The 15,422-nt window shown below is 45.4% G+C and overlaps 1 protein-coding gene across 1 annotated transcript in view; it reads right to left on the reverse strand.

The window, feature by feature from the left end:
* The window catches only part of arhgap32b (Rho GTPase activating protein 32b), a 78,712-nt gene that overhangs the window by 24,221 nt on the left and 39,069 nt on the right, over positions 1–15,422 (reverse strand). The window contains exons 6-13 of the mRNA XM_056594837.1: positions 10,368–10,454; positions 8,344–8,481; positions 7,173–7,265; positions 6,443–6,565; positions 5,874–5,951; positions 3,317–3,398; positions 1,699–1,749; positions 848–922 (exon numbers count right to left, since the gene is read on the reverse strand). Of these exons, the coding sequence (XP_056450812.1) occupies positions 848–922; positions 1,699–1,749; positions 3,317–3,398; positions 5,874–5,951; positions 6,443–6,565; positions 7,173–7,265; positions 8,344–8,481; positions 10,368–10,454 (727 nt within the window). The remainder of the gene's footprint in view (positions 1–847; positions 923–1,698; positions 1,750–3,316; positions 3,399–5,873; positions 5,952–6,442; positions 6,566–7,172; positions 7,266–8,343; positions 8,482–10,367; positions 10,455–15,422) is intronic.

Here is a 15,422-nt window from a genome sequence, read left to right on the forward strand (position 1 = left end):
CCCATTGTAAAAGGATTAAATAAATCAAGGCTGGTCTAGACCTAGCTCCATGGCACCCCTGCATGATCCTTTCAAGCCTCACCCAAACACATACATACAAATACAGCTGGCCAAAGCCCAGAGCTCAGACCCCGGCCTCCATTCAAACAGCTCTGGAGGAGCCCTGTAATAAAGCTCAAGCTATTTGAAATCACCTAGGAGTGGTGAAAGTAAATGCAAAGAGCGATATGACACTTGACGACACTCATTCGACGTTTACATTTTCAATGCATCATCATCCATAATATCCATAGTCATTCAGCACCATATTGCATACGTAGCATGACACTGCAAATGGACACAGAAACGTACCTGTATAAACAAGACAGCACTGATTACAAAATAAGGGAAGTAAGAGAAGAGGAATAAAGTGTAACGCTCCAATGGGAAGGTAGGTGATGTGGTTTGTTCCTCATCTAAATGTTGGCCTATATTCACACAAATATCTTTACAAACTTTTACCACAAACTTGGTACGCATTATACACAAATAAACAAGCTATGCTTGCTCAAATGGTTAAAAGCAATTAAAGTTAAGTGAAAATAACGATGACACGCATAAAAAAAATGAGAAAATGCCAGTAGCTGATCCAAATAATAAATGCATAAAATGGGTGGAAAAATAGACAAATCACAAGAACAAGAGTATCTGAAGCCTTAGGTTGGATTCCATGACCAGTTAACACAAGTAGTGCAAAGGATCGGAGAGGTGTTAGGGTTAAAGATCATAAGGGAAAGAGGAGCAACAACAGAAGAAGAAATGGGTGATTCAGAGTTTTCCCCTCGCCCACCCGGCGTTGTTTGTCTACCTGAATCAGGGCTGTAGTGGTTTAGGGGGTCAGCGACCCAAACATTGTCCTGTTTTACACTCTCCATCTCCAGGTCTGCATGCAGCCCGGCGCAATGGCAGGCAGGCAGAGGATGATCGGATGGATGGTCGGTCGGTTGGATGTTTGGATGGATGCATGGATGAGGCAAGCAGCGTCATCAAGAAGAGACGGGGAGGGAGGGGGAGAAAAGCACTTGTTGAGTTAGAAACCATGTTATCTAGGATTATGGAGGCAGGTGGGCTTTGAATAGTAAGCCAATGGGACAGTAAAATCAATTGTATTTTTTAAAGGGCATCCGTAGAAGAGCCTTGATGCCACAATGAAGGTTATGCCCGACGTATTTTGCGAAGCATCCATTGTAAAAGATTAAAGCAAAAGCCTCACTTGAATGTGGCCCTCGACCTGACTATACATAGACAACCTCAACAATTGAGGTAGACAATCGAGGCAGACAATTCCAGGTTTTAGAAAGTCAAATCCCTGCAGGGCTCTTCTTATTTGTACTTTATTTCATTCATGCAGCCCAGCAAATTTCACTATCATCCTCTGGGTTCTGCTGACGGGAGAATCCTAAGCAAATGTGCTGAGGTGGGTGTACCTAACTAAGAAGGGGCATTTACTTTCTGAACCTGGAGGTTTAGTCTCTGGTGGCATGAAGCATTGCGTTTACACCGTGTTTATGCCGTGTTGGACAGTCATAATGCTCAAATGCAAATCACGGGTACATGCCGTATACATCTTTTTGTAAATTACTAAAAGTAGACATGGCGATATAAAGCAGGGGGTGGTGAACTAGAATGAGAGAGAATGTAAAGTATACCCGCACGCACAGGGAGGGAAGAGGTTCCAGGATGCAGGCTGCAGACCAGTGCATGGCGATGCTGAGCAGGGGAGAGGGGAGGAGCGGTTCACAGTCAGATGCAAAGCAAACATCAGAAATAGTCGAATAACCCATACCAGCAGGATGGATTCATGTCTGCAACATTAAAGAGACAGACTGGGGTGGCGGTGGGGGTGGGGGGGCATAAGCCATGCAGCCATAGGTTTCCACTGAGAGATGAGCCAACACGGGGCCTAGTTAATGAGCTGTGTCCCCCCGTGTTAATCATTTGAAGGAGCATTGAATTATGGATGTTTCACTTTTTTTTCTTAGATGTTGCTCAGCGAAACAAACACAACGACATAACATTTTCTGAAAAACATCGACGTGCAGATGGATGAGCGAAGTGTGCCCGGAAGAGTGCCATGAGAGCATCGCAAATAGTGTGAGGGCTAAAATGGCTTTATCGAGGATCATTGTGGCGTGCATGGCGTGCCATAATACACTCCAAATAGAAAAAGTTGCGCTTGCTGAACCTTGGGAATGATCCACATGCGATCCATTGGCACCAGGCACCGCATCTGAAACGTCTTATACCCCGCCGACCCCCTGATAATTGTGGCTTACTGGGGCTCATATTTATGTTTTTGCATATCTTCATGTTTTTCTTTGCAGCGTGTCATCACTTTTCCAATTTTCCAGTTCGTTGGAGGTCAGGAGACCTCGGTGGAGGAGGAAGAGGAAGAGGAAGAGGAGGTGGAGGAGGAGGAGGACGAGGAGGAGGAGGACGAGGAGGTGGAGGAAAAGGAGGTGGAGGAAAAGGAGGTGGAGGTGGGTGTTTCTAATTATTTTTTAATTTGGTAATCCTCATTTCTTCAGTAAGACTCGATCAAATAGCCTGCTCCTCTCCACGGAGTTCCACGTGGAGCCATGTGTGAGTCATGCTGCTCATGAGTCACTCCTCTTGATACAGGAGGGGCTTAAGACCCTACATGGATGCAGGGCTTGTTTTTCTTTTTGGGGATCAATCTAATTCTATGTGGGGGATAAGGGAAAGGGTTCAAGTGTGGGGCTCCGGTTTGAACCACAATCAAAGAGAAAAATGTGTGCTGTAGTCATGCCAAGAGGGTTTATGGTGTTATTATTCTGACTCAGTTTAACAACAAGAGGATATGGTCACTGGGCTTATCCGATGACTTGACTTATTTTGATATGCAGTTGATCTGCATATTGACAGAGGAAAAACATCCCGCCCCGCCGTTAAAATAACAATTTGTTTAAGAAAAAACTTTCATAATTTCCCTTCAATTTGTCGCAGATACAAGTGCATTAGAACGGTGTATTAGGAACAAGGTGTTAAATAAATGGTCTAATAAAGACACACTTCCCTTAAAACACAAAAAATACTTGCTGTAATCATCATGTTATCTGACATTTGCGCAAGCCAACACAAAAGCACAAAACCCACATGTACTTCATATGGTACATTCACAAGGCCTGAACTCATTCATTGATATGTGCCCGTATCAGCTGCAGTACATGATATTCAGGTGATTAAACGATGAGGGCAATCTCCTCTCAGCATACAGACACTCCCACTAGAGGGTTGTGTTAGAGGCCCAGGGTACCTGGCTTTGGCACTGCGTTGGTCACAGACTGCGGCACTTTATCGTTTATCAGCTCCACACACTCGCTGGGAAAGAAGCCAACCTAGAGAGAGAGGGAGATAGAAGGGGAGAGAGAGAGGGAGAGAGAAGGGGAAAGAGAGAGGGAGAGAGAGAGAGTAACAGGACCATCACTTTTTTTTAGATTACAAGAGCCGGGATGGAGAGCACTGCTCAACAGCTACTACACACCTTTTTATCTCCGTGGAGCGCGGTCGTGTTAACATGGCGAGGGCGTTGCGTTCGCTGACATGCTCTCACCGAGGGCCCCAGGAGGGGCCATTTAAATAGGGCCGCTCGGATGTGAAGTAAGTGGCCTTTTACTAAAGCAGAGCGCGCCGTACATTATGAGTCGGGACTTTGAGTCCTTTTAGTAGAAAGCCTGATTTTTGGGGTGGGGGGGGTAGAATTAAATGGTAGGTGGATAGAATGTATACAGACAGCCAGTGCGGGGAGCGCTATTAAGGGCTTAAACTCTTACCAGGAAATGTACCTTGTCCATTTCTTGCATTAGTTTCCTAATGATACTAATACCCAATGACTGAATTCTTAACAACACATGAAGTTTTACTGCGGTAACAGCATATCATACATCAGAGGAGGATTTCAGACCGGCAGGTGGCACCATGATACGAAATCAACACAGCAGTTCACTCACATATAACATTCTCTAACATACTGACACGCCCCCTCGTGTACAGTTTGGAGCCTAGGCCTTTTTCATGCAATTTGATCTTTCATTCCTTTTATCCCATCAACTTGCTGTATTTTGATTTCCCCCTCCCCCGTCTACTACCATGTCTCTGAAGCAGCGTCGCTAGAGCTCGCCCGAAGCTGTGCTACGCTAAGCCTTGAACACGACAGGTGGACAGACAGCGCCGTCTGACAACCCTCCGCGGCCACTCACATAAACAAACACAGACGGCTTGACTGACTGGCTGTCTGCTCCCCGGTGGAAAGAGTGGGAGAGAGAGAGAGAGAGAGAGAGAGAGAGAGAGAGAGAGAGAGAGAGTGGGAGAGTGGGAGAGTGGGAGAGTGGGAGAGTGGGAGAGAGAGAGAGAGAGAGAGAGAGAGAGAGAGATAGATAAAGAGAGCGAGGGAGCGAGAGAGCGAGAGAGAGAGATAAAGAGAGCGAGGGAGCGAGAGAGAGAAAAGAGGAAGAGATAGGGCGCAAGATAGTGACAAAGAGAAAGCAAAAGATATGGGGTGAGATAATGAGTGAGAGAGAGCGAGAGAATGAGAGGGGGCGAGATCCAGAGAGAGAGATTGAGGGCAAGAGCGATAGGGAGAGAGAGCCAGAGAGAGAAAGTGAGGGCGAGAGAGTAAGCAAAATAGTGAGTGAAAGCATAGGCAAGATGGCACAGCAGCTGCTCTGATGTAGCCACACACACACAGTCACACACAAACACACACACACACACACACACACACACGACTTGACGAAAAAATAAAGACATAAATAAACCCATTCAAGTCAGCTCTCTAGAGTTCATGGGAGTTCAGAGAGAGACGCCCCCACCCACTGCTAAACCTCCAGTAGTCCAGCTGTCTGCTTTAACACTTTCTGGATTATGAGACGGGGACGCACTCGCCACCCAGCAGGGGGTATCAGCGGTAAGCTGCAGTCATGTCAGATCGAGGGGCGGCTGGAGGGGCCGAGATGGATAAAAACTGCCTGCAGCTGGAGGCCGGATTCAAGCACACGCAAGGGGTCACGGTGTGGGGGACAGAGGGTCAAACCTAGGGGGACGGGAGTCGGGAGTCTATTAGGGCCGAGCGTCGTCAGGGACCTCACAATACGACTTTAGAGTGCGGGTACCGATATGCAATGCGATTCTGTAAATATTGCGATGTTATGCGATTTTCTTTTGTGCATTTTTGTATTTTGTGTAGTTTAACACTGAGGTACAGGTTGTACAGGTCCAGCATTCTTTTCTAATGAATTGGTAAAACAGAACAGAACATAGAACAGAACAGAACAAAGTTGAGGCCAGTTGACCATTGGCAAATGTACTACAATTGCACTCTGTAGGAGTGCAAAGAATCCGGGTTCTGACATGAATCTATAATTTCCTTATCGTTACATTGTAGTAGGATAAAAGACGATTCTAGTACTATTGGTCACGGCAAGTATCTGATGGGTGTCCCGGATTTTTCGGGGTGAGGTTTGGTTATGATTCTACAGCAGACTTCAGCCTCCGTCCCGATCCGTACGGTTTTGCAAACGGAGCTTCTTGTTTCATGTTGAATGTCCAGATGATGAGCAGATAGTCAGCAGATATATTCAGAGCAACCAATCCTTTGACTGCTTGGGAGTAATGTACATAAAAAGAAAGCTCCATAATACTCCATAACTCAAAACTAATAATAAAATAATATTTTATCTTTATCTTGAGAGAATGTGATGGATTGTGTGGAGAGATACGGTATCATTGTCAACACCGCAGTGGCTGAAAACTGCAAAAGTTTATCATCATGCACACAGGGACTTCTGCAGGGGACATTTTCTCAGACAACCAACCTGAAAGCCGTGTTTTCCTCTCCACCATGTGGTGTCCTCCTTGGGGGGCATGTCAATGACCGACACGATATCACCCACCTGAGAAGAGAGAGAGCCAGAGATATGGAAAAAGACAGCGAGAGAGAGAATATATTAATACTGGGGTGCATTGGGACCAGCTTTGACGTGCACTGCAGCACAGAAAAAAAAGATTGAAATATTCTCCCTTCAGCTCCCTGGCGCAATTCTAGATAAGTGTGGCCGACATAGTACCGAAAACATTTACGTTGTATACTGTATCTATTGATATTTTCTGTTGGCAAGGTTCGAGATATGAAAGAGAGTTGCCTTTTGTGGAACGTCCAACCCTATCAATGTCTTAATCAATCTCAGACAATGTCTTTCACACCAAACCTAAGTGGCATGTACACATTTGCACCAGTCATTGTGAGGAATTAAGACACAAAGTAGTAGTCAATCAAGAATCATTCATAGACAGTGTCAGAATAACACAGTGACGTGACAGAGTGGTTGGGTGGGAGAAAGAGAAAGAGGGAGATGCATCATCTGTGTCGTCTGAGGGCCGTCACCTCAAATGACAGCTCGTCCGCGGCCTGGGCGATGTAGCGCTTGATGACATGGGCAGCAGCGATGGCTGGCACATTGATGGAGGACTCCTCATGCACCAACAGATGGTTCCCCTTGTTATCCACCTGGGATACGCAACACACACACACACATTCACACACACATACATTCACGCACGCACACACACGCATTCACACACGCGATCACGCAAGGACACAAGCAAGCAAACCCACACACATGCACACGCATTCACACACACACACACACGCACGGACACAAGCAAACACACAAATCGAGCTTTATACGACAAGTGGCTCCAACCCTGGTAGTGATATGCATATAGAAATGCACAGCTTTCATTTATTTGAAAGGACAGCAGGGTCATTAGTCAGTGTGTTGTGGTTTTCTGTCGTAATGGCGAATACCAGCGCCAGCCAGAAAATATCCTCAAGATGTTATATATTTAGAGTGGCAAATCCCCACTGTAAAATACACAGTATGCATGTAGTTATACATTTATTTAAACCAGCACAACTCTGGCTCAATCAAGGCCAGTGATTTATTTTCCCTCTGAAGCAATTTGGTCAGTGGAAGACCAATGTGGGAAAATCTCGACGTGAGTGTTCAGTTATCGTCATGGGTTAAGGGATGTTGAACTAACGTAATGTAATTAAATGTGGCGACGGCTGTACAATGTGCAGCTTTGATAGGCTCCTCTTTGAGGGACCTTACCTCCATCCACGTGAGGGCGGGCCCACAGTTGATCTGGTTGTCAGCGATGGCTGAGAGCCGTGAGAGGTAGGCCAATAGCATCTGGGAAACAGACTGTGAGAGCAGGGGGGGGGGGGGGGGGGGGCAGGTAACATTCAGCTTTACAGAACAACTTCCCTAAGAAACATGAGCCGGATCCATTATCTCACTTCGGCAAAGTACGAAGACACACCGGATTCCCAATTAATCCGGAATTACCCAGCCCATTTGGCCATTCCGACTCTTTTTTTATCCTCTCTGTTTCCCGGTGTGGGTCACCAATAAAGTGCAACCAGGGGGTTTTATTAGGCCTGTGGTATGTGGCAAAAGGGCGCCTGGTTTCGGATTTTCGAGCAGCCAATCACACTCAAAACAACCTCCGCCGATACCTCGTTAGAGGGCACCTTTCTGGTTTCGAAAGGCGGAGATGAGAGCAGTAAAGACACGGGCTGCCGCACAAAAGCTCCGGGGCTCCATGTGACCGACGTTCCTCCGTTGACAATCGCCGTGCCCATCCCAGCTACACTCGGCCTCGCTGAGGTTCATTTGAGCGGTGGAGGTGCGTGCCAGGGTTTCGTTTGAAAGCCTGCCAATACGTCCCCAGGAACAATGGATCCTAGGAACGGCTATTGAGAGCCAAGACTATGTCCTCCTCTAGGCAGACAAGTGAAACAATCACTCGGAAATTGCCTCTCATTATAAAACGAGAATGACTGGTTGTACTGCTTTCTTTGGTCGGGAGCCCCCGCAGAGATGCGTTTTGTCGGATCGCGTTATTATTGTTGTCGGCTTAATTCCCCTGTCTCCACCTAATGTTTTATTGAATCTAGTTCAATCAAGCACAAAAATAGAAGATTATTGAAGATATGTATTGAGTCCAAGTCGTTTGCCTTAATGGGTCATGGTGGCTCCACTGCTGGTTATTAACCACATTTGACATGAATTGACCCAGGTGCGGTTTCCCTCCTGTGGTCCTCTTTCTCACACACACACACACACACACACACACACACACACACACACACACACACACACACACACACACACACACACACACACACACACACACACACACACACACACACACACACACACACACACCCCTATGATTGTGTGTGCATACTTGGAGGTTGCGACGCAGTGCTTAACTTACTTCGGACTGGTCCGTCAGACTGTCGAAGCGGGGCAGCTCGGGCAGCTGGGAGAAGCGGCGGTCGTAGATGCAGAGATGCAGGTGCTTGTCCAGCACACGGAAATCCTCATAGCTGCGCCTCACAATCCAGCTCCGGCCCTAGCACGGGAGAAACGCAGCCGAGTGATTTCCATGTAGTTAGTGATGCCCACAGGGGCATGGGAATTTGTCGTCGCTAACCCAGACCTTACCCGCAAGATGTACCTACCTGTTAGCCCCTTATAAGTGATCTCTTGATAAAGCAATGTTTATTTGATGGACTAAAGCCATATACACATATATAATACGATATACTAATTAATACGATGCAAGGCCTCCATTGAGAAAAATAACAGAACCAACAGGGGAGAACGTGTTATGGTAAGACAGGGATAAAAATATATAAATGAAGCTCGTCTGGTGGTCACATAAACCCTACTCTGTTATTATCTCAAGTAGGGACATTATGCTACTATGCATTCTTTCAAACTGTTTCACGGCCCAAGGAGTTGTAACACAGCGTTGTGACCAGAGGGTTGTTCAACATCCCCGTCCAAGTATCACAACCTCCCCCCTTAAAGGGTTTTAGTTACCTCAGTACGGGAAATCTTTCACTATCTGTGTAGCTCATCAAAACATGTCCACACATTTCCTCATACCAAGTCCTTTAATGGGGCCAACTCTGCCTTTTCAGGTTTGACAGAAGGAGCAAAGAAAAACCAACAAACACCAGTCCAAACCGGGTCAGTTTTGCCCACGGTTCACCACACAAAACACAACTTGGCTCCTAAACACAGAAGCAACGTGAAAAAAATAGGAAAATCCACTTCTAGTCGTTCCACAGATTTGTTGTTTCTGTTTCAGCTGGCGAGAAATCCCATCCAAACCTCGAAAGAGACCAAGGTCGGAAGAAAAAGAGAGAAACGAGGCCCAGAGAGAGACTGGAGCAGGGCCCGCGGCGGCCGGATTGGGGTTCCAGTGCCATCCAAGTGCTGTTTTCACCATGGCAATGGGCGGGGGCGGGGGCGGGGGCGGGGGAGGTACTTCTCAGACTAACGGGACACTCTTCTGCTCTACTTTACCCGATGAAGCTCTCTCTCTACTGGGCCTCATCGCCGCCGCCCGTCCCCTCGACGGTTCTGTGGATTAGAACGCGACGAGACTAGCGGCGCATCAAAACAAACAGCTGTTGCCAACCCGCTCTGAGGCGAAATGTTGGTGCCAATTTAGCTGGCCGACTCTCTCTCTCTCTATCAAGATTCTTGAGTTTCTTGGTGTTGGCGAGAGCTGGGATTTCCATGAGAACAGCCACATTTTCCCTCCAAGCAAGGTCAAGGAAATAGAATTCGATAAAGATATATCCAAAGTAATAGCTTACGGGCTGCATTGCAGGTGCACTCGGGCCTAATCACAGTTTTCATTCAAAGCACTAAACTTTTGCCAACAATGATGAATTTGGCAATTTGTCACGCTTAGTGCCCTCCACAAAAATTCTCCCATTATTATCTCATCTCTCATTCTGCAGCTTAAATATTGATGGCCAATGGTATTCGGAAGGGCAGGATTTGATTGACATTGAGGTTTCTATCAAACAGGGCACACTTTCTATTAAAAACCTAGTCTATGCTTCCTTCCAATAAAGAATCACTCATGGACATCTGTGGGCTGTGGCTCTCACTTTTCCATTCCTACATAGCACGTTTTTTTATATAACAATGTGGGAGCGATCATAACATAAATGCATTGAAGTGAATGCACAATAAATCTTGAAACTGCTTTATGAATGTTGTAGTTGGCAGTGGTAGAAATATGCTAAATGTATGCAAATATATATATATACACACACACACACACACATATATATATGACTAAACTATGTAGTTTATTCAACAGGTTTTCAACAATATTGTGTTAGTTCTCCCAGCTATAATGGTGTGTTAGTGGTGTGAAAGTGCTATATATGAATATATGCATGGATCCCAGGCCTACTGAAGTGTTATTCTTACCTGACAGTAGATTTGGACCAGGTACACCAGTTCTTTGGACTCATAGCCGTTACGGGTCACCTCACACTGCTCATCCGCCAGGGAAAGCTACAGGAGAACAGAATCATATATATAAATAAACAACAAAGAACGCTCCACAAAAGGACCCAAGAGTGGTACAGCAATTCTATGAGAAAAACGATTTTGTACTTTTGCTTTCGTTTCTTATCAAAGCCTTCTGCTGCCCGTGGTTTAATTATGTCCCGCAGAGATAATTTCAGGTGGTCAAATAAATGAATGAAAAAAAAGACGTACAAAACACCAACCATCTACTTTAAATAATTACCAGACTGGCTGGTACAAAGAGAATTCATTGGAACAAGCTGTGGCCGGCTCTCGTTTTGAGGATCTTCACGGTATTGTCATTAGAGGGGTGAGGGGGGGGGGGACACAGCAGAGGAAAGGGAGGGTGTTCTATTTACAAATTTCAGGAGATGATTATGCTCATGTGTTCTCAACGGAGACCTGCTGGACGCCCACGCTGTACTGAAATATAGATGAGAGGAGGCTGGAACGAGCCCAGGCACAGCCCAGGAGCAGCTGCTACCTACGGGCTTCGTCAGTGTAGCGCTGGGGGGGAGAACCGTGTGTGGGGAGCTGTGAAAAGACAGCCACTCGGATGTGTGGAGCAGTGCCGGGAGATGGGGCTTGTTTGTAGATGTTCAACACACACAAGTACTGGCCCCAATCCACAGCGTCTGCAGCCTACCTGTAGGCACCCTAGGGCAAGAGGCCTAACCCCTATACCCGCTCCTTATGACATGTATCTGAGTTTACAATTAGTTGCTTTGGATAAAGCCTGCTAAGTCACGGAATTTCCTCCTCTGGGAAAAATAAAGTGCATTTAATTTGATGACTAAAAAGTAAATGGTTTGTTTAAGCATTTTGTCATTCATTGGCGTGAAAGCCCAATTCTCTCGGTGATGACAAAAAACCCTGCCAGGTTGGACCCTTACCCTATTGTACCATTTCTTATATCAGGATCGACATTTTAATTGGTTATTCACAGTTCTTTATGGTTGTTACTAGCCACTGCGTCCTTAGAATGCACTGACGAAGACTCAATTAATGTTCAGATTTTGTGGATTTAACATGTTTAAAAAAGGTATTATTGTTCCCGCGTGCAACAGAAACTTTACTGGAAACCAGTTGGTGGGGAGTGGGGGGGGCTCCATATCAATTTGCGAGCACCAACCTCTGGGAGCCATTCAGCAACTCCTGTTTGAAAGCATTACGCTTGTCACTGTGCCAGGTGGGATAGAGCCTCCACACATGTGAATTATGGAGCTCAGGTGGGTGTGGGAGGGGCGGGGAAGCAGGGGAAGTGCAGGAGGGTGCTGATGTCTTTTCACCAGCAGAACAATGCTTGCATTGTAGCATTCCACTCTCTGTGCCACTGAAACTCCTTTAAACACCCCTGGCAGCAGTGGCTAGCGTGAGGGCCGGCTACTACAGGCTTCTCTGTGACCAGGTCTCTCTTGTACATTAACCCTTAGACCATGTTATTATGTTGGTGACATGCATATAGTCACTCTTTCCCGCCAATATTTGTTCATCTTTTATGCCGGCATGTATTTAGTTAGAAAAATACAACTTCTGCCGGTAAAATCATATGTGCTACGCACACAAAGGTGTCTTTCTTCCCCAGTGGTGGATAATAAAAAGGAGAACGATATTATTTATGTGTCCCTAAACAGACATTGTCTGGGTAATGACATGGAGCCAGAGAGAAGAAAAAAAACGTGCTTCGGTTCCTATTAAAGCTTGATTTAAAGACAGTTGGCAAGGGAGGTGCATGGGTAGAATGGATAACTCCTCTTCAATCTCCGATTATGAAACAGTACGGCTCTCCAAAACACAGAAAATAATGCTCATGCAAAATGAGTCTTGTTAAATTCAGGCTCACAAAAAACTATGAGGAACAAGTTGGCTAACAGAGTGCCCAAAAAAGCCTTTGAAAAACCTTGCACAAACCCACAACCACTATTACATTTTATTTTCCAAATTGGGAGAAAGTTTTGATTGCACTACGAGTACGACATCTGTTGAACTTCTAATGGTGCCATTCTTTTCTGGATATCATGGACATATAAACACACGCATAAAGAATGTGCATGTTTTTCAATGGATAAAACCGAGATCTAATATGCCTTTCTTGAACACGTCGAGTTAAAATGCATTGTACTGCAGGAGTGAAAACTAATTAAACCACAACATGTGATACTGTTCTCCTTCTACTAACTCAATAGGAAGAAAATGGTTGGCAGAACAGCACCTGGAAGTGATATACAGGACTATAAAAAAACGTGTGTTTATATTGACTAGGCGCTTGCTCAATCGCCATGAGGCTTGTCATAAGACAAAGAAATGCAGTTATGTTTTGGACAAGTTCTACGCAAGCGCCATAAAACATGATATGCTTGGGAACTTTGACCATTTGAACACAAATGTTAAAGAAACCAGTGTTGATCGTTGAGATTTAAACCAGTTTTTTAGGCTGTTCGTGCCCTTTTTTTTTATAATCTAGTTCCGTAATGAATCCATCACAAGGCTTTTTAGGGAGTTTTTCATCAAGTGGGTCCACAAATGTTACACTGCTCATTCTCATGGTCTACTGATCCATTGTTATTTTGGCTGGCCATCCTAACCTGTTATGCTGTCTCAAACTATGGTTCGGCCCATCATTTCACCTGAATAGGCTAATCTTCCCATAATAAGATACCCTACAGCATTCTCTTTTTCAGTTAACAAGAGGATCCATCTTAGTTCCTAGGATGTTTAAAGGATATAGAGTTGATTGGATAAACATTTCACATCAAATCATCCACACATTCTTACACATGAATGTTGAAGCATCAATAAGCATACATCCCTTGTTTAAAACAGGGCAGTATAAGAGACCAATTCAACCACACGAGAGCATGAGAAAATATCTAAAATGTGTTGTTGCAGACCATGTACAACCAATGTATTGGTGAAAGCCCCCAGCATCTCAAAGCAGTGAGTTAGAAAAGTGACTACAATTTTCTGTGCACCAACCCTTAAATTAGATCAAAAATTGGCAGTGTGGCATAACAAAAATTATTCGTAGTTCCAAGGCTACAATGCAATTTACCCAGTAAGGACAAAATGCGGTACAGAGACAAGCGCTGTTATGTTTTTTCTTAATTGCTTGCCAGGGTTTGTGATGGATCCTACTCTATCATTTATTCATATGTGCACCATAAACAGAGGTTGTCACACCTAACAAACCGGCTTTTAAAAAGATGACCCCTTGATTTGCATGACATTTGCATTACATTACAACATATTTTATCCCTTTTTCTTGGCAAACAATAACATTAGAAGTCATAATTAGGTATAAGCAAGTATAAGCATTCATCCAATTGATGAAAATGCCTTTACCCCTCAAAGAATTACACTGAATCAATGCGATGAAATTAGCCCCATTCTGGGACAGAAGTGAACATACCATGGTGTAATCTGACGATGTTGGGCTGTGAACCAACTGCAGCTAGGCTATTCTATTGGGACAGGGATTAGTGTTATTTTCGAAGAGGACATTAGATAATGGGAAATTCCAGAGAACCTGTAATGGCTTTAATGGATTTAAGCTTTGCTCAGTGGCCGCAGCCCATAGAGGTGTAAAGCAGTCACTCAATGCACAACTGAATGCATTACGCAGAGCAATGTGTGGCTGTCTAAAGGAGTAGCTGGGTCGCAAAGATGCCTGTGCAGCACTACGCTGCACCAAGCCAAGACTTTTACTTTACAAGGCAAAGAGAGTGCTTCTCATTGCACTTCGTCCCAACTGTACTTTCAGCAATTGTGCTTCACTCACACTCAATCTTACAAAAGCAAGCTAATGCACCATTGCCTTTTGAAGTAATTCTATTGCCTTTGAAAATGAAACTAAATCAATCAATCAAATGGAGGAAATTCCTTTCACATTTTAAATGAGTTTTTTCCACTGAGATTTTACATACCACATGCTTTTTTCTAAAAGGATGAAACCCATTTCTACGCATTGTTAGTAAGTGCCACTTACAAACCAAGTCAAGCCCAGAATACACGCTGGTAAAATGCCTGTGCTTGCATATAAATCCTTCCCCAACTGGAGACATTCAATCCATTCATCTAAAACCCAGCACTTTCACAGTTAGACATAGAGTCGGCTGGTTAATTCCCATAGATCTTAAAGCAGATCAGCACCAGGTGTAATGAAGCAGCCATATATAAACCGCAGCACATGTATTTATGGACCGTGCAAAGAAGACACAAGTTAATGCTGGCGATAGCTCAGCCAGTGTGAAAACACAATTTCTTTAAAAGGCCACAGCGGAGCCAAGGACCGAGAAGATGATGGCTTTACTCACAGTGGATCGTATCCCGTCTTTCACAGGCTTCCTGGCCGGTTACTGTGGGCTGTGGAAGTAACACCACGCCGTCGACCTTACTGCCAGAAACCCCCCTCCGATACCCCCTCCCTCCCGCTCCTTCACATTCACGCACCTGTCCTCAGCCCTCCACTTCAAACTGTGGAGTGGGGAAGAGGTAGCCGGGAGAAAAGTATCACTGAGTTTCTCTGTGTGTACGTCGAAGTATATTCCGCTTCAATCAGACTCCCAGCTCGGCCCGTCCAGGACACGATTACCCCTCAGCTGGAGGCAAACGTCAACTCTGCACCACACGCTGCATGTGTGCGTTTGTGCATGGGTGCATGTGTGTGTGTATTTCTCTGTGTGAGTGTGTGTGTGTGTGTGTGCTTTTCTCTGTGGCGGATTCAAAGAGATCTGCAAGCCAACGACATCAGCAGCAGCGGCAGTGGCAGCAGGGGCGGGGGCTGATAGTGTGAGGGTGGATAAAGCCAGCGGTGGCGACAGCGGTACGGGACGCGTTCCTCGGCAGGGCGGCTTTCATCCCCTCCACGTCGCCCTGCCCCCCTCCTCTGTCGCACAGACGTGACACTGCATTCCTTCCTTCTTTCTCTCCTTCTCCTTCTCTCCTCTGATCCTG

The sequence above is a fragment of the Gadus chalcogrammus genome, chromosome 7, assembly GCF_026213295.1.
Source record: "Gadus chalcogrammus isolate NIFS_2021 chromosome 7, NIFS_Gcha_1.0, whole genome shotgun sequence".
Lineage (NCBI taxonomy): Eukaryota > Metazoa > Chordata > Actinopteri > Gadiformes > Gadidae > Gadus > Gadus chalcogrammus.